The sequence below is a fragment of the Panicum virgatum genome, chromosome 1N, assembly GCF_016808335.1.
Source record: "Panicum virgatum strain AP13 chromosome 1N, P.virgatum_v5, whole genome shotgun sequence".
NCBI lineage: Eukaryota > Viridiplantae > Streptophyta > Magnoliopsida > Poales > Poaceae > Panicum > Panicum virgatum.
The window spans coordinates 60,748,010-60,764,839 of NC_053145.1; the positions used below are offsets into that span (position 1 = coordinate 60,748,010).

General features: G+C 47.9%; 2 protein-coding genes across 4 annotated transcripts in view; both read right to left on the reverse strand.

Annotated features, from left to right (window-relative positions):
• The window catches only part of LOC120657205 (nuclear-pore anchor-like), a 30,972-nt gene extending 26,537 nt beyond the window's left edge, over positions 1 to 4,435 (reverse strand). For both annotated transcript variants that reach the window (XM_039935475.1, XM_039935476.1), the window contains exons 1-10: positions 3,928 to 4,435; positions 3,689 to 3,835; positions 3,036 to 3,134; positions 2,748 to 2,876; positions 2,577 to 2,669; positions 2,435 to 2,500; positions 1,813 to 1,902; positions 1,648 to 1,725; positions 1,388 to 1,527; positions 59 to 167 (exon numbers count right to left, since the gene is read on the reverse strand). In XM_039935475.1, the coding sequence (XP_039791409.1) occupies positions 59 to 167; positions 1,388 to 1,527; positions 1,648 to 1,725; positions 1,813 to 1,902; positions 2,435 to 2,500; positions 2,577 to 2,669; positions 2,748 to 2,876; positions 3,036 to 3,134; positions 3,689 to 3,835; positions 3,928 to 4,233 (1,257 nt within the window). In that variant the 5' untranslated portion in view covers positions 4,234 to 4,435. The remainder of the gene's footprint in view (positions 1 to 58; positions 168 to 1,387; positions 1,528 to 1,647; positions 1,726 to 1,812; positions 1,903 to 2,434; positions 2,501 to 2,576; positions 2,670 to 2,747; positions 2,877 to 3,035; positions 3,135 to 3,688; positions 3,836 to 3,927) is intronic.
• Positions 4,436 to 7,071: 2,636 nt separating this feature from the next.
• Positions 7,072 to 11,957, reverse strand: LOC120657208. 2 transcript variants are annotated; one of them, XM_039935481.1, is made up of 3 exons: positions 11,233 to 11,957; positions 11,003 to 11,148; positions 7,072 to 7,304 (listed from the first exon to the last, which is right to left on the reverse strand). In XM_039935481.1, exons 1-3 carry the CDS (start codon positions 11,501 to 11,503, stop codon positions 7,299 to 7,301), a joined length of 423 nt encoding a protein of 140 aa, XP_039791415.1. In that variant the 5' UTR covers positions 11,504 to 11,957; the 3' UTR covers positions 7,072 to 7,298. The 2 variants fall into 2 exon arrangements, with proteins under 2 accessions (XP_039791415.1, XP_039791414.1); XM_039935480.1 differs by lacking the exon at positions 7,072 to 7,304 and adding an exon at positions 9,606 to 10,488 and having other exon boundaries at positions 11,233 to 11,877.
• Positions 11,958 to 16,830: the final 4,873 nt, after the last annotated feature.

A 16,830-nucleotide genomic window follows, 5' to 3' on the forward strand; every position in this document is an offset into this window, starting at 1 on the left:
CAAGCAACAACTTGAGACATGTAAACAAAGAAATTAGGACAAAAGAGGCAGGGCATACACTCCAACCATCACGAAGAAGAGAAGCAGCTAATGCAGTTCCAGAAACACCACTAGGTACTTTTGGAATAACCATTAGGTCATTCTGATTTAAATCATCAGACATAGGCCTGTAAAATAGGAGCTAATGAGGTTTGATGAATGAGATTACTAGTAGGAAAAGCCACTCATGCTTTGATTCACTCATCACTTTGCCCTTTTCCTTGTGTTATCTTACTACTCCCTTTAGAAATGTGACACTAAAGAAAACGTGCAGTCCAGTTTACCTAATTTTGAATTATATAGTAGATAGAGAATCAACATCTTGATGCATCAAGTGGAAATGGTATAAATCATTATATTTTTCATGATAAATATTTTCACAGCATAATAATTTTATTTGTTACTGAAGATTCCGACTTCCAAATTTCTTTTTTAAAAAGAAGACGACAATACTACAAAATATTCGGAAGTGATGCTTTCTTCATTTCTTTCTTCTATCTCTCTTATGCACAACCAAAAAATCAACATAGAAATGACGGCCTAGAGATATAAGAACTACAGCTACACCAGAAAGGTTTAGGTGGTGCTACATTCTCCTTCGGTGTCCCTAAAAAATACTCCCTCCGTTTTAATTATATGACATTTAGGACAAGCTAATCAGACTATATAGCTTGTCCTAAACATCATATATCAAAAAAGGAGGGAGTAAGTTGGACAGCACTCAAGAGACCAACTGAAAACAAACCAAGCTCCAAAATTCCAATCTTATCCTAAAGTTTTGTTTAGGAATTCCATTCGATTTTCATAGCTCCTATGGCACCCTTCATCACAGTTTGCATAGCTACCACCATGAAAAGAGGATGCAGCAGAAATAGAAGGCATTGGGGCTTTCATCTTTGTCACCATTGAGACATCCTCACAGAGGGCACTACAAGTGCTTGGACAAAGACCAATTAGGCAAGCAGCAGTGCCATGGGTCTGATGCAGGTCGAGCAGAGCCGAAGGCATAGCACAGGCCAGTAGGCCACAATCAACAAAAGTGGGTCAGCATGCTAGGGTGATACAATTTTTAATCATTTGAAAGCATAGGAATCAGCTGGTGATATGATATGATAATATTTCACAATTTTGTTTCTCCCACCATTTTATATTTGTGTGATGTTGTGTTACACATGACCTCATCCAATTTAAGGCCTTCCCAATAAGTAAAGATCCAAAATTAAACAAAAAGCAAATAAATGGAAAAATTATGATGTTCCAATTAGAAAAGCAAACATAAATGGATATGATAATGTTTGTAAAAATAATGCACTAGACAAAAAAAAAGAACAAGTGTTAGAAATCATACAGTTCATGTCTTGAGTCTACTAAATCAGTGGAGTCTGCTGCAACACTAGTCAGTGGAATGAGGCTCAATTCACTGGACTTCCTTGTATTTTCCAAATCAAACTCACATTTTTCAAGCTTATGCTTCAAGTCGGCAGCTTCCTGCAGTAATAAGATCACATAGCTAAATGAAAGAACATCCAAGATCTTTGGTAACAAGATCTAATAAGCTTGCAACCAACTAAAATTTTGCAGGAAATGTGAAAATATAAATAGATTTACCTTTTCAAGGTCTCTCCTGGATAAGATCTCCTTCTCGAGCTTTTCCTTGTACTCATCTTCAACTTGGGTCAGATGCGTCTAGTTTGTAGGAGAAATTGAGTATGAGTTATTTACTTCTGAACTGGGACAAAATATGCAGCTGTTGTATATAAGCAAATTTGTTACCTCTAATGCTTTAATAACACCTTCAAGCTCCCCAGCCTTCTTCGACCATTCCTCAGAACTTTCTTTGTGAAGTTCAGCCAGTTTCATGACCTAAGCACCGGAAGCTTCAGTAAATCAACTCACTAAAGAAACAGGTCAGATATAATACTCCTGGCATTCCCACAAGCATTGCATTGCATCAGCTATGCATAATGAGTTTTATCAAGAAACAGGTCAGATATTGGCAATTATTAAATAAGACAAAAAGTCTCAAACTATCAAAATGGGCGAGTAGGCGCGAACATAACAGGGGACAAGTGGTAGAATCTCTTGGTGCTAGGCGGCAATTAAATACACACAAACAGCACTGGCAGAGATCTTGGGAAAACATACACAAATAGCAACAGGTGAATCACTGTTCACCGATACTTCACTAACCCAGCCATACCCATATCCTATACTTGCATATCCGATACTTCGATACTCCGATACTCTCTCTATACTACCACTATGTCGTTTTTCTAACTCACGTATCGCTGTACCAGTATAGCCGTACCCGTATCGTGTATCGGTGATACAGCAGAAGAGGGAAAACACACCCATTGCAAAAGAAAGGGAAAAGGGAGTTAAGAGAGAACCATACAGTTGAAAGTTCAGCACCCAGACGTTGTTCATTAGCAGCTGCGGCATCCTTTGTTGAGCACAATTCCTTCAATCGCCAAAACATAAAGAGCAGAAATTAGATGCCAAAAAGTAATACAGCAACCATCTGCATGAAAATTTACCTTTTCCATGAAAGATACCCTTTGCTCCAGTTCAGAGATACGTTCTTTGCCTCGCCTCAAGGAGCTCGAAGATTCAGAAATCTCTCTTTCAAGCTGAAACACAAAATTTACGTCAGGGTATGTCTTCTAAGTCTTGTCTGTCATATCATGAATTAGATCACAAAGACTCACCTCTGCAATCCTAGCTGACATCCTAGCCTCCTCATCCATATTTGTTTTCCTTAGTTCAGCTAAGTTCTTCACTTTTACTTTCAGTTCTTCATCAAGCCATAGATTATGCTTTTCAAGCAGCTCCTTCTCCTGATAAAGAAAACCAAACCACATAGATTCAACAGGTGCACCATGAAGATGCAGTAAGGCATATATTAGGTGGTATTAATGCAACAAAGAGTAAGGGGTGTCACAACTAAAACAAGAACTCTGCATCTCGGTGCTAGTTCATCCATTTTATGATAGTACCTGGGTAATGCGGTTGCACATTGCCTGACAATGGGTAAACTTGGCTTCAACCTCTTGTATCCTAGCCTCTTTACTAGCAGAACTATCTGCCAGATTGACCTGAAAAATTGATAATCTCAGTATACTTATACTGAAATTGCAGAATATATACCTGATCCCCAAGATTAAAAAGGACATTAGAATCTCAAATTGAAAATGCAAAAATCTAGAGATTGTTTGGCTGGCTCCACATCTAACATGGAAAATGCGGCAGAAGAGGGCATGTAAATAGACTGTGGGCCATAGGGCTACAAAAGCAGTGGTGGGGCTTGGTGGAACAGAGGGTACTACTAATCAAAAGGATCCATGCACATATACTTTAGAAAGAGTGTTAATTAAGTCCAATGCGGTATTTAAACAGTATAATTGAGCACTCTTAAACATTACAAAGTTCAATATTGAGATAAACTCTACCAGCATCCTCACATAGCTATAGGCTGCAAGTGTTAAACCATCCTACAGTATATCCACATCTTTGTTCCACATGAATGAATTTTTAAGGATGACCATATTCAGTTGCGACGGGAAAAAATTATTCATGTAATACTCTACATCCGCTATGTATATGGCAGCCAAATGAACTGGTTACTGAATATCTTAACAGAGGAGCTCACAATTTTATCATAATAGCTCTGGATGATGCCATCCTTCTCTTTTATTTCGGCATCTCTCTGCTCAATCAACTCCAGTGACTGACACTTCGACTTGTGCAGCTCCGAGATTTCAACTTTCAACCTCTCCACCTCGCCATCCTTAGCAATCTAAGCCACCAATAAACACCGAGTGATCACTGATCAGTGCACCGAACCAAAGCAAACAAAACAATCATCCAACTGAAAACTTAGGTGCGTACCGCCTGGATGCGAAGCTGATGTATCTCCGCCTGGGAGGAGGCAAGCTCGGCGGCACGGCGCTCCGCGGCGGCGGTGAGCTCGGCGGCCTCGGCCTGGGACCGATCGAACTCCGCGGAGAGGGAGGCGTAGCGTTGCTCGAGGAGGGCGCATGTCTGCTCGGCGGCGATCGCGGCCGCGTCCGCCTCGGCGCGTACGGTATCCACCTGGCGCCGGAGCTCGCGGATGGCGGCGTCGGCCCGCTCGGCGACGGCGGCCGTGTCGCCGCCGAGGAGCCGGAGCTCCTCGTCGGAGATGAACAGCGGCATCGCCGCGGGCTGGGCACACGGAGGCCGGACCCTATCCCGCGCCCGGGGACCGCAAGATGGGTTCTAGGGTTCTAGGGTTTGCCGACCGCCGCTGGGGGCCAGGTCGGGGGGTGGTGGCGGAAGCGGAAGCGGAAGCGGAGGGAGTCGAATGGGGGAAGTGGAGAGACGGTGCGGAACGCGAAGCGGCGTTAGCGGAGGCAGCAAAATACTCCCTCCTTCCCCGTTTATAAGGCATACACATATATCAAAATTCAAACATTCTCATCTTTGACCAATAATTTGACTATTAAATTTTTATTTTTATAATGCAAATTTCATATGATTGGATTCATAATCAAACATAGTTTACAATGATTATAAGTTTATAATCAAAAGTGATATAATATATGATAAATAAATGGTCAAAGTGTTGTTTAGAAGACCGTGTCATGTTCTACCATGCCTTATAAACGGGGAAGGAGGGAGTATTAGGTGGAGAAGCGTGTAAGTTAAGAGGCGGACCATGACCTCGATATAATGGGCTAGCTCAACATGGGCTGGAAAGCAACTCAGCTGGGCTTGCCAGAGTATAAAAATATTTACATAGAGATGATAACTGTAAATCTGTAAAATAACACATTACATGCATATTTAAAACGAAATAAATAAAATAATGTGAATTTTATAATAAAAATATAAGTATGTTATCATCCATGAACATGATCAATCATTATTCGTTGATCGTTTCCACTAATTCATACAATATTTGTTATTTATCTTGACTCGTTATGGCTCGCGAGCAGCTCGCGAGCCAGCTTGAGCTGTCTCATTATAAAGCGAGCAGGCTTGTTATAAAATAAGCTGGCTCATTATAAAACGAGTCGAGCTCGAGCTCGAGCCGAGCTACTAACGAGCGAGTCAAGCGAGCTAGCGAGTTACGAGTTTTTCGTCCAGCCTTAGCGGTCACCCTGCCTTTGCCCAGAAGGGGGACCGCCCACTCGACGACGGACGGCGGCGAGTGCTGGACGTCGATGGCCTTGCGGCCGCTCATGATCCCAACAACCCAGAGACGTCTGCTACCCACCACCGCCTGGAGCTTGCCGCGCGCCGCCCCCGCTGGGCTCGCCCACGCCCGGGCTCGCCGCCGCAGCTGCCTGGCGTACCACTGCGTGTAGCGTGGCGTCACCTACGCCGGCGGCGTGGCCACCGCGATCGACCTACCGCGCCGGGGGCTCCGGGGGGACTTCGCCGCCGCCGACGCACTCCCCGCGCTCGCGCGGCTCGACCTCTCCGCCAAGTCACTCCGCGGCGCCGTCCCGGCGGCGCTCGGCGCGCTCGCCCGCCTCGAGTTCCTCGACCTCTCCATGAACGCGCTCGCGGGCGCCGTCCCCGCGGCCCTCGCCGGCGCGTCCGCCCTCCGCTTCCTCAACCTCTTGAACAACGCGCCACAGGAGATCCGGCCGCAGAGGTTCCGGCCGCGCCCCAGAATCCGGCCGCGCCATGGAGGTCCGGCCGCGCCCTCAGCCTCCCACGCCGCCGCCCTCCCTCGGGTCTCCAGGCTCCAGGCTCCAGCCTTATCTTCTTCCTTGAGCGGGCACAGAGAGGGATGGGGACGGGCGGACGGCAGCCCTCCGCCGGGAGACCTCGAGAAGGAGAAGCTCCGTGTCTGGGCCGCGCGCACGGGTGCCGGGGGCGACCAGCGCCGCCTCCCTCCCTCCCTCCTCGAGCGCGCGCGCCATGGCGGGGCTCCTCGAGCTCCGCGACGCACCATGGCGGGTTGCGTCGAGCTCCGCCGCGCGCCATGGCAGGCCGCCCCGAGCTCCGCCGCGCGCCATGGCGATCGTCGTCGCTCTCGACGAAGGCTACGGCAGGCGAGCTCCCCGGATCTGCGCGCCTACATCTCGAGCCGGCGAGCGGCGGGCCTGGTGGTGGAGCTCCACACCAAGCTCTCGTCCCTCCCCGCGTCCCGGCTGAGGTTGAGCTTGCGGAGCGTGGGCGCGAGCGAGCGGAAGGTGGGCGGGACGCCGCCGGCGAGGCGGTTGCCGCCGGTCCTCCCTGTCGCGGAGGTCGGAGCAGGGGGCGGAGCTCGAGAGGCCGGCTCGGGCGCACGCGGCTCGATCCGCCGCCGCCGTGCCGTGTGCCCGCCGGCGAGGGAGGGGAGAGGAGAAAGGCGCGGCGGAGAGGGGGAGCGACACCGAGGAGCAGTGGAGTGGCAGCCAAGGATGGCGACCGGTGGTAAGGGAGGAGGGCGAGGGGCGGCGACCGCCGGCGGGGCCGGAGAGCAGCGCGACGGCGGCGAGGGATGTTAGGGTTAGGGGAGAGGGAGGGGGAGGGGGAGGCCGAGGGAGGGTGCGCGGAGGAGGGGGCGCAGTGGGGCTCGGGCGGATGGTGGGAGGGTAGGCGGCGGGGGGTTTTTGCAAAAAGACATGTACGACGGGTTCGATTAGAAACAAACTGAAGGGTTTATTTGCAAAATAACCAAGGAGCGGCCTGGATCAACCTCCTGAGCCGGATCGGACGGTCCGCATCAGGCGTCCGCTCCCGTTGCGCCACGCGTCGCCACCGGGAGAAGGGAGCGCAGAGAGGGCTCGCTCTCCACGCTGTATAGGAGTTAGAGTATATGAATCGATTTCGAGTACATCGAGAGTTCCCTCTTAAAAGAGAGAAGCCTCGTTCAGACTTCTGAATACTAATGAGAAGAATAGTGTGCTACTCATAAGCAGCACAAAAAAAATCCAAAATTTATACTCATAAGTACCGTGGCAAGACACAAATCAGAGGGTAGATTTCTGCATTTTTTAACAGATTAATAAGCATCAAGTAGACATAATCATTCGTGTAGTTCATGAACAATATCAATGGAGAACTTCACCAAATGGATTTCATCACAAATTCAGCCCTTTCGATCACAACATCTGTTATATCTTAACTTGAAGAATGTGTTGGCTAAACAGATTTATTTTGGGTACTTCTCAACCAAGACTCTACTTGCTACTGTTCACCCATCAGCACAGCTCTAGTTTTGCAGAGAAAATTGTCCGATCTGCAGTCCGCAAGGGCACGTGCCGAACCAGCTTTGTCACATCTCAATCCTGAACATGACCAGTAAAGCGAGATTAGAGAGACAAAGGATCAACGGCAACATGCCATGCATGTATCCATTATCTAAAAAAAGACACCGTATCCTATGGAAACCATCCTTTCTATGCAAACTTTGGAAACTTGAATCAGCACCGTAGGATCCTCATCCAAGGGTCATCCCCAACTGACCCCAACCTGACGTGCGTTGCGCCTCCCCGTCCGCTTCCGTCAGCGCCGTAACGCCTCCGTCCGTTCGTTTGCGCCCAGGACCTCCCGCCCCCGATGCTGCCGGCCCTAGGGCGCGCTCCGCCGGCGGACAGCAGCACCACCAGCGTCGCCGCCCTCCAGCAGGAAAACAAGCGCCGCCGTCCTCCGTCTCTCCAGCAGCGCCGCCGCCCTGTCTTCAGTCTTCATTTCGATTCCCCTTCCATTCCATTCCACGGGGACGAGATCGAGACCCCTGTTAAATTCCCATCTGAGATGGTGATCCGCGACGAGATCTGAGAGAAGAGACGCCGCGCGCGGCGCGCACTGCTCCCCGCCCCTCGTGCCTCCAGCACCTCGTGCTTCACGACCTGGAGCTCGTCGCAGGTGCCGCCGTCGTAGCCGAGAAAGTCATCGACTTGGAAGCTGTACTCGTCTTGGCCGCCGTGCCCTTGTTGAGCTTGCTGGTGTTGCACTGGCGCCTCTTGTTGTGTGTGTGTAACGGCGCCGGCACTGCTGCGTGCTTTCGTGAGGCGGAGGAGGAGAAGGTTGGTGACCTTGGAGGGCAGCGCGGACGGCGGCGGCGGTTGTTGCAGCGTGAAGGCGGCGGCAGCGCCGGCTGCCCGGGGCCAGAAGTTGGTGCGGGTGTTGGAGCCGGCAGCGTCGGGGGCGAGAGGTCCTGGGCGAAACGAACGGACGGAGGCGTTACGGCGCTGACAGAAGCGGATGGGGAGCTGCAGCGCACGTCACGTTGGGATCAGTTGAGGATGGCCCTTGGATGAGGATTCTACGGTGCTGATTCGAGTTTCCAAAGTTTGCATAGGAGGGGTGGTTTCCATAGAATACGGTGTCCTAAAAAAGAGAACGTATCGGGTGGAAACCACAGCTTTCGTGAAAACTTGTGCAAACCACAGTAAAAAAGTCATCTAAATTCGTGAAAAAAAAATCACACATGTAGATGATATGATGATACACAACCTTATAAAATATCCTGTCCAAACTCGACTTCGTTTGTGAGATATAAAAATAACAAATTTTAATTTGTTAAAATTTGTTATTTTTATATCTTACAAACGAAGTCGAGTTTGGACAAGATATTTTACAAGATTGTGTATCATCATATCATCTACATGTGTGATTTTTTTGTGAATTTAAATGATCTTTTTATCGTGGTTTGCACGAGTTTTCACGAAAATTTAGTTTCCACCAAATATGTTCCAAATACCATGACTTGTCGTTCGCCCCTTTTCATTTCCTGCCAAAATGCCATCGGAATGCCTCGGTAAATGGAACCTTCAGTTTCCACTCTCCACGCAGAACGCAGGCAGCTCGTATGTTTAGATTCCCAAATTTTACACCCAAAAATATCACATCAAGTGTTTGGACACATGCATGAAGTATTAAATAAAATCTATTTATAAAATTTTTTGTACGGATGGATTGTAAATTCAAGATGAATCTAATGCCTACTTAATACATATTTTGCAACAATGATGCTACAGTAATCATCTATTAATTATGGTTTACCTATGAATTAATTAAGCTCATTAGATTCGTCTCGCGATTTACAACCCATCCGTGCAAAAAATTTTATAAATAGATTTTATTTAATACTCCAAATTAGCAAGATTTCCTTTCCAAAATTTTTGGTCAAATGATCTAGACACAGGTGGTCAAAAGCCGGCATCATACAAACACCACGGTGAATGAGGAAAGCTCTGGCAGTCTGGCATCTTTGAGGTTTGGAGGCGCTTTATTTTGAGTTTTCGACTGTTTGCAGGTGTTGCAACTTGCAAAGCTGAACTGCCGAGCTTGAAGCTGAATACTCGAACGGCCGATGGCCAGCACAAGGCAACCGAGATCAACTTGGAGCTGCCTGCCTAGATTAGCAAAGTGGTTAGCAGATAGAGCCATTGGCCATTCATTACGGTGAGCTGTGCTCAGCCCAGTGGGCTGCCTACACCAGCAACTGTCCATTAATCTAGAGCCGAACAGTCAGACAGCTCTGTGTTCTTCAGCGAGGCATAGTAGAGAATTGCAGGATTCAGACGCATGTGAAAACAAGTGTTTTTTACGAGCAACTAACTCAGTTTAGGTATCGTGGTATCTGTTTCGAAATCCTTGCCGTTTGTCCTGTTCTAGCACAACATCAGCAACGGCTTAAACAAAGATGCATGAACCTCTACTCTAAGCATCCGCCGACGCGAACACGCATGATGAGTAGCTTCCAACCCAAAAGGCTCCGATGATTCCACCAACTGCTGCCGGCATCATTGGCACTGAGTTTATGATTGCCTATTTGGCATCAACAGCAACTTACATTCTAAACACTACTAAAGAAACGCTGAGATATCCTCAAAAGCTATGCGCTTTGATTCCCATCTGAAGAGCGAGAGAGTATAGCAAGTACAGGACACCTCTGGCTCTAGATCTAAGCTACTTTAACTTGTTCCGATTCCATGTGCAAACCGTATGGAGAAAGCAAGGAGTCTCACTAACAAACGCCTGACCAAGACCTGAAAATTTACACTGATTCGAGGCTGCTGCATATCACTCCAAGCAGGCAGTCCTCCCAATCTCCCATCCCGGGGGTGTCGAGCTCATAGAGTCACAGTACACAAGCAAATGTAGCAGTCCTTCACCGTGTTCGGCAGGCTGGAGCTGGAGGCTGGAGCTGGAGTGGTGTGAGAGAAAAATACGGTTATCTGACTGGTGGCTGGAGGCTAGTGTTGGAGCAATGTGTGAGAGAAATATTGTAGGGCTCGAGGCTGGAGCTGGTGACGAACACGGTTAGCTGACTGAGGCCAGGTGATCACCGAAAATACAGGCCCACCGGTGACCGGTCAATGATTACGGCCCTACGATTTGTGTGGTATGGGGTGTGTGTGAGTTGACATATCAGCTGGTGGCCTCGTCGATGCTTTGCAGCGACGGCCGCCATTGGCGGTGCCGCGCGCTGGAGCTCCGGTTGCCATTGTCCTGACGCGCCAACTGCAGTCAGATGGGAAGAGCAGCAGAGTAATCAGAAGATGGAACCTTTGCATGTTGCCATGGTTAAAAAAAAAGGAAGAAAAGGGAAAGATTCCCGGAAGTGATTCTTCCTCCTGACATTAGTTGAAACTCACTTATTAATCTGTCCCTTAATCTAATGTGGTACTACTTCCTTCTGTTCTGGATGCTATAGTAGCATCAGTTAGTTAGTTATCTATACATCTTTTATTTTTTCTCTCTAAAAATCAATAATCTTCTCGAATGCGTTTCTCCTGGAATTTTGGTAATTTTGTTTACTAATTGATGATTACGTGTGTCTGTCGTCAGATTTTTTCTACTGTGGCAGAAATTCCAGTGACAAGAACAGGACATCATCATAGTCACGAGAAGATGAACAGCTAACTACCCCCTCAAAAGCACTTAAAGTCGTATGGATCATGGCGATAGCGTGCATGGTGGGCATTGGAAAGCAGTTGATGCACTGAAAGGGCGAAGTCTAAGCCATGTAACCCACCTGATCAAGGCTGGCGTCCAGCGCCGCCTCGTCCTCGTCGTCGTCCTCGGCGGCGCCCCTCGCCTTGCTCTGCCTCGACTCCAGCAGCTGCTGCTGCGCTTTCCTCTGCTTCTCCTCCTTCCTCGCCTGCACCGCCTTTGTCACCTCTGCAGCACCGCGGCTCAGGTTAGCTTCCTGTCCATCAGTACTGCGATTTGGACAAGGAGAAAAATGAATTTTTTCCCCTTTACCCTGGGTGGTGATGAGGCGGTAGACGTGGCCGAGAAGCAGTGTCTCCTTGGGCTTGAGCAGCTTGACGCGTGTGAGGCGCACGGTGCGGCGCTCGCCGCCGGGGGCGTCCTGCCGCTCCTCGGCGACGCGGAGCGTGACGAGCGCGACGTAGTGGCCCGGGTTGGCGCGCATCACCTCGGCCGCGCTGGTGGACCAGCAGAGCCGCTCCACCCGCCCGCCCGGGTGCTGGAGCAGCACCGCCGCCGCCTCCGCCGCCTGGCAGTTCCCCATCCCGCCCCCGCCGAGCGCTAGCTAGCTGCTGGGGCGATCCCCGCCCACGCGTGAGGAAGACTTGGGAGTGGCTGCGCCGGCGACTCTGCTCTGCGAGAGCGCCGGTGGCGAGGCGGAGCGAGTGGGGGCGGGGCGGGGTAGAGGCGAGAGCAACCGCTCGAGTGCCGAGGTGGTATATATGCCGACGGGCCAGCCTACCCACTGCCTCCTTTTTCTGTCTGTCCCGGACCGAGCCCCGCCACGCCACGTACTCGTGCTCGGATGCCCGCGGCTCGCGCGGTAACAACGGTTGCCGAGGGGCCAAGGTGGTTGGTGCTCGCCACGGCGTCGTGCTCCGGCGCGCGCGCGCACGGACGCGCGCGGGCTCCCTCCCCGGTGAAAAGATCTAGCGACCGGTGCCGGTGATCGCCGTGGTCTTTTTGGCCGCCGGGGGAGGGAAGCTGAAACTAACCCCGGGTCGGCCTCGCTGCCTTTCCCCGGGGGTCGCACGTGAACGGACGTTAGGACGTACGTGTTCGGGGAGTTGTTTGTACTCGTCGGGAAGTTTGCAGCGCGGCGACAGTGGAGAGAAGGAGGCCCTTGCAAGCGCCGTCATCAATTGGTCGTTTTCTCCGGCGTCGTGCGGACCAGGGCGCCCGGATGGGATCGGCCATTGGGTGGGTCTCGGCGCTCTCCCTGCCGCGCACGTCTTGTCCTCCGCCGGCCACCGTGAACGTACGCTGGAAAACAATGGCCTAGCTAGCGCTAGCAGCCTAGCAGCAGAGTCCATGGCGATCGGCAGCAGCTGCTGCCGCAGCCTACCCATCGATGTGCAGTTTCCACCTGCACGGCTTGGCCAGTAGGGAAGGGGATTCTTCTCAAGTCGCGAGAGGATAGATCAGCTGACAGCAAAAGCTTGTCTATATTCATTATTTTTCTTTTGAGGAAAGATCATCGATTGGTGGCGCTTCAGCGTTTTCATTCCAAAGTCCCCGTCCTATTTTCTTTCCAAAAAAAAAAGTCCCTGTCCTATTCCATGCATAGAGGTGAATATTAACCGGTTGTGGTTTGGATCCACTCCACCTACTGGGTCCAGGTCAACCTTGTGTTCGGTGATGGGCATGCACCTTCGCTAACATCCAGCAGGCGATTGTGCGGTTCCGAAGTACTTTGACGGAGCACCAAACTTCGTATGGTATTTATTCAGCTGGAGCGGCTAGGAAAAGTTTTGTGCGTTGGGTTGTTCGATCGTTTGGGAGTATTCGTGTGTATAGAATCTTCTGCCTTTCTTTTTGTGCGATCCTCTAACATCTGCCACAGAAGATGCTCCAAAACGAAAGCTTCAGGATGGTACATTGATGATGTATCATGAAGGCTCAGAGTGAAGCCGTCTTGTTCCTCGCCAGGATCGTTTGATATCAGTACTACTGCATATGTGGAAAATCAGTTGATCATTTCTTTGCAAAAAGAAGATTAGTTCATCATAACTAGAGGGAAAAAAAGGCTTTGCCATCATGCCACGCATCAACATTGAATATTGCCACAGTATAAAAGACCCACTTCAAATTAAGTCCTGACAGTACGAGCAGTACAATGCAAAATGCAAGCGCACCTGCTTGAAATATATATTTTATTTGGGAACGGCGCTTGCTTCAAATCTTTGCAGTTGCAGCTGCTAATTTACAAATGCCATCACTTTTTTTTTAAAAAAAAAGAGGAATGCAGATGCCCCTATAAACAAATTCCACATATCATGGCGCCATGCTGCTTGAATCAGTATCATACTGCGAAGACTTGCTCGTCAATTTTATTCTACACCCTGCCTGCAATTGCTTCCTGGTAATGGAATGCGCCGAGTTAAAAAAAATAAATCCTGACGACCATTCTGGTGCTCGCCTTCCAACCGGCAGCCTCCTGAAAACAAGCCAGTATCAAAATCGTGTCAAACACCCTTCAACCGGAAGAAAACTAAAATAAAAAAGATTGTCTAGGTTAGGTACTTACAGGCGCTTAGGCCGTGTTTAGATGGTGTATACGCAAAACGTAAAATTTTTGTAAATCGTTTGTATGGTGTACTAAACTAGCAAGGTTGCCTACGCAAATAGCGCAGGTAGCTAGATTGTTTTTTATACTAACATTTCCAAATTTTACTTGGAAATAAATTTATTAAATTATATTATTTTCATTACCATTGTTCTTTTCTATCATCCTACTGTATGACGTGGAATGTGTATTCAACTATTCATTTTCATGATAAAGAGAAGATTAGTTGTGGAGAAGTATGGTTTTATGTATTTATTGAAAACATTATAACTATTTTTTCTTTAGCTGTATTTTTCCATTATAAAATTTGAAGTTTGCAAACTCACAAGCTCCTCCACATGCTAACCACGTGATTAATATTAATTTGCCTCTTGATTTTTTTTCACTTTTGTTTACATACAAATTATGGTCGCTTCTATATTTTTATTTCAAACATCTATTTGAAATACACTCATATTTGATTATTTCACTTCCGAAGCCATGTAAAAACTAATGGCTAATATACCTAATTTATTATTTTGTAGGACTCTATATGTGAATATTCAATTTTACTTAATTTAGTTTTCAATATTAAATATTTGAAAAAAATACATAGGGAATATGTTCTCAAGGCGTCATGTTCAATCTATTATCGATCACCTTCTTTGCTATGGAAGCTTGCATTCTATGACTCTTGGCTGGTTCTTTATCAGAATCATCTTCTGATTCCCTCAGAAATTCACTTAATTTCTTGGTATACATGCACGCTACCTTACACTTGAGTATATTCAATAGGCTGAGCTGGCAGATTCCCGAGATATTGATCGAGTCACCATAAACGTCTCGCTGTTAACGGGCACATCAGTTAAATTTGGGAATAAATCTAGAAAAATGTGAGCTCTAGTGCCAAGTCAAATTGAACCTGGCAGGACTGGTTCCATCACAAGGAACCTTACAGATGAGTGTTGCACTTAGTACACATTAGGCTAGTCTAAACCGTTATATCTCTATAAAATCCAATGGTGTATATACTTTTGTTTTTCTAATTAACATCGTAATTTCTACATGCTTTCAATGAACATTGGCTTTTTTTAACATTATGGCCAAGTTAGTTTATAACTGGTCCTGCGGAACAATCTTGCTGGAGTTCATGGTGACCTTTTGTGCGTGGAGATTGGTCCAACAGATCAATCTCGCCGTTGTCTTGCTTTGGTATAATGTTTTCCCTTCTATATCTATCTAGCTTTTATATTGCTTTGATCCTCCTCTCTGCAAGCATCACGAACGTACATGTCCTCTTGAAAGCCATGGATAGGCCATTATAACACGTTATGAAAAAAACATATATAACTGGATCATGTTTCCTTTTATGGGTTATGGAATCATGTTTCCTTTTATTATATTTATAATCCATATGATACTTTCCTTGAGCTATTTTGGTTCCTTTTCTGATTCCTACTTCGTATGTTAATCAACTTTCATATTTTTATTTTTTAATTTCGAATTTATGTATTTATTGATCGTATTAGATATGGACTCTTTGAGTTAGTTTTGACCGTTAGATCTTCATAAAATCCAACGGTGTAGGTTCTTCTATTTTTTAGATTAATGTGGGAATTTCAGACCCTCTCGGCGAACGTGATGGCTTCTTTTAACACTATTGTATTAAGATAATAGATGTAGTCGAAAAATAAATCGCATTATACAAATGGACTGTAAATCGCGAAACGAAGCTAATGAGTCTAATTAGGACATGCTACAGTAATGCTACAGTAAACATGCTCTAATGATGGATTAGTTAGACTCATTAGATTCGTCTCGTAGTTTACAGGCGAGATATGTAATTAGTTTTGTGATTAGTCTATAGTTAATATTTTAAATATTAAAGATTCCCTTCCAAAAACGCAAAATGCAAAGTGATCTAAACACACCCTTAGATGTTTATGCTCTGCTGAAGATCGATTGGGATCTGGCAGAGTCAGCTCCCCTTATTGCCAGGCAGTGTGCGGTTCATGTCTGCCTTTTCCGGTGATCGTCCGACCCCTCCCAGCTACCATCAGATGGCTGAATCGATCAAGGTCCTCGATCTGGTCAACAATGGTAAGGCGACCATCAGGCATCAGCACCAGTGCTCAGTGCAGTGGTACTGGGAGGAGGATAGCAAAGGTTAGCATGTGTGAGTGCCTACTGCGGCCTACCGGAGGTTGTGCGGCGTCAGGGTCGTGGTCACCGGCTCACCGCAATCCCACAGGGGCATGGCAGTGCTCGCGCGCTGCGTGCGTGCATTGATGAGACCATATGCACCGGCGCGCGGCTGCCTTGCACGAGTTGGCGTCTCGCGAGCCCTCGCCTACATGCCATTTGGTACTCTCTGCTGCGTCCGGGAGCTAGAGAAGCTGCCGATCGAGGAAGGAGATGGTGGTGGTGTGATGGCGTGTTAGCTAGAGGCAAAGTCTTTGCTGCAGTAGATTTCTGCAGCTTTCGTGATGCCGATGTGTGAGTCGAGGCGAGGCGAGGTCAGTATCGAATTTTTCATGTACGTCCAAGAATTGAGAATTTGACATGCTTCAGAGTTCAGAATTCAGAGTTGGGAGAGAGAAATTAGTGCTTGAGCAACTGCTACCGGCCTGCTCGTTAGGAACAGTAGATACTGTATCTTGCATCAACAAAAGAGGGGGAAAAAGAAATGAGAGATAGGGAGAATAGATGGAGTTATTTCCGATTCTTATGCTTCACACGAGGAACAGTTCCTGCCGTTGCTGTGAGTCGATCGCTGTGCAAGTGGAGGATTGCGCTGTTGGCCATGCAATGCAACGCCATCCGATGGGCCAGTATCAGAACAGGCCCACTCGAATCATTTCGGCAATAATTCGAAGTCAGCACAGAGCACAGACACGTACCTGTCCGTCTATACTGTATTTAACAAGGCCGATTAATACGTACCAGAACGAAAAGGCAGCAGAAAACATACCCGTCGTAAATGCTTTCAGGGACCATGCAAATTGCAGTGCAATTTAACGGTAGAAGAAGCGTCTTCGCTGCGTAAAATTGTGTCGACGACTGCAGAACGCAACATGGGTGGTGCTAACCCTACCTGCCCTTATCATCGCTGTCGCCTTTTCAGCTTGATGTTCATTGCCGGTGTGCGCGCACACCCGTGTTCGTACAGTAACGCTTGGCAGCATCCAAGCCCTTGTTTGTTGTTTGTCAGGTCTCCAGGCCGTGAGAACATCACCTCCCTGTCGATCCGTGGACAGAAGCAGGCAATGATCGTGCATGCTGCTGTGGTGGTCCTCGATCGGTGCCATATGGGCCAATCAGGCTGT

What these genes read in the sequence shown, in the direction of transcription:
- LOC120657208 (XM_039935480.1), bottom strand. Translation starts at nt 11,503, where the DNA reads ATGGGGAACTGCCAGGCGGCGGAGGCGGCGGCGGTGCTGCTCCAGCAC. An exon ending in CCGCCTCATCACCACCCAGG is followed by an intron (nt 11,149 to 11,232) that starts GTAAAGGGGAAA and finishes GCGGTGCTGCAG; the next exon opens with AGGTGACAAAGGCGGTGCAG. An exon ending in TGGACGCCAGCCTTGATCAG is followed by an intron (nt 10,489 to 11,002) that starts GTGGGTTACATG and finishes ATCTGACTGCAG; the next exon opens with TTGGCGCGTCAGGACAATGG.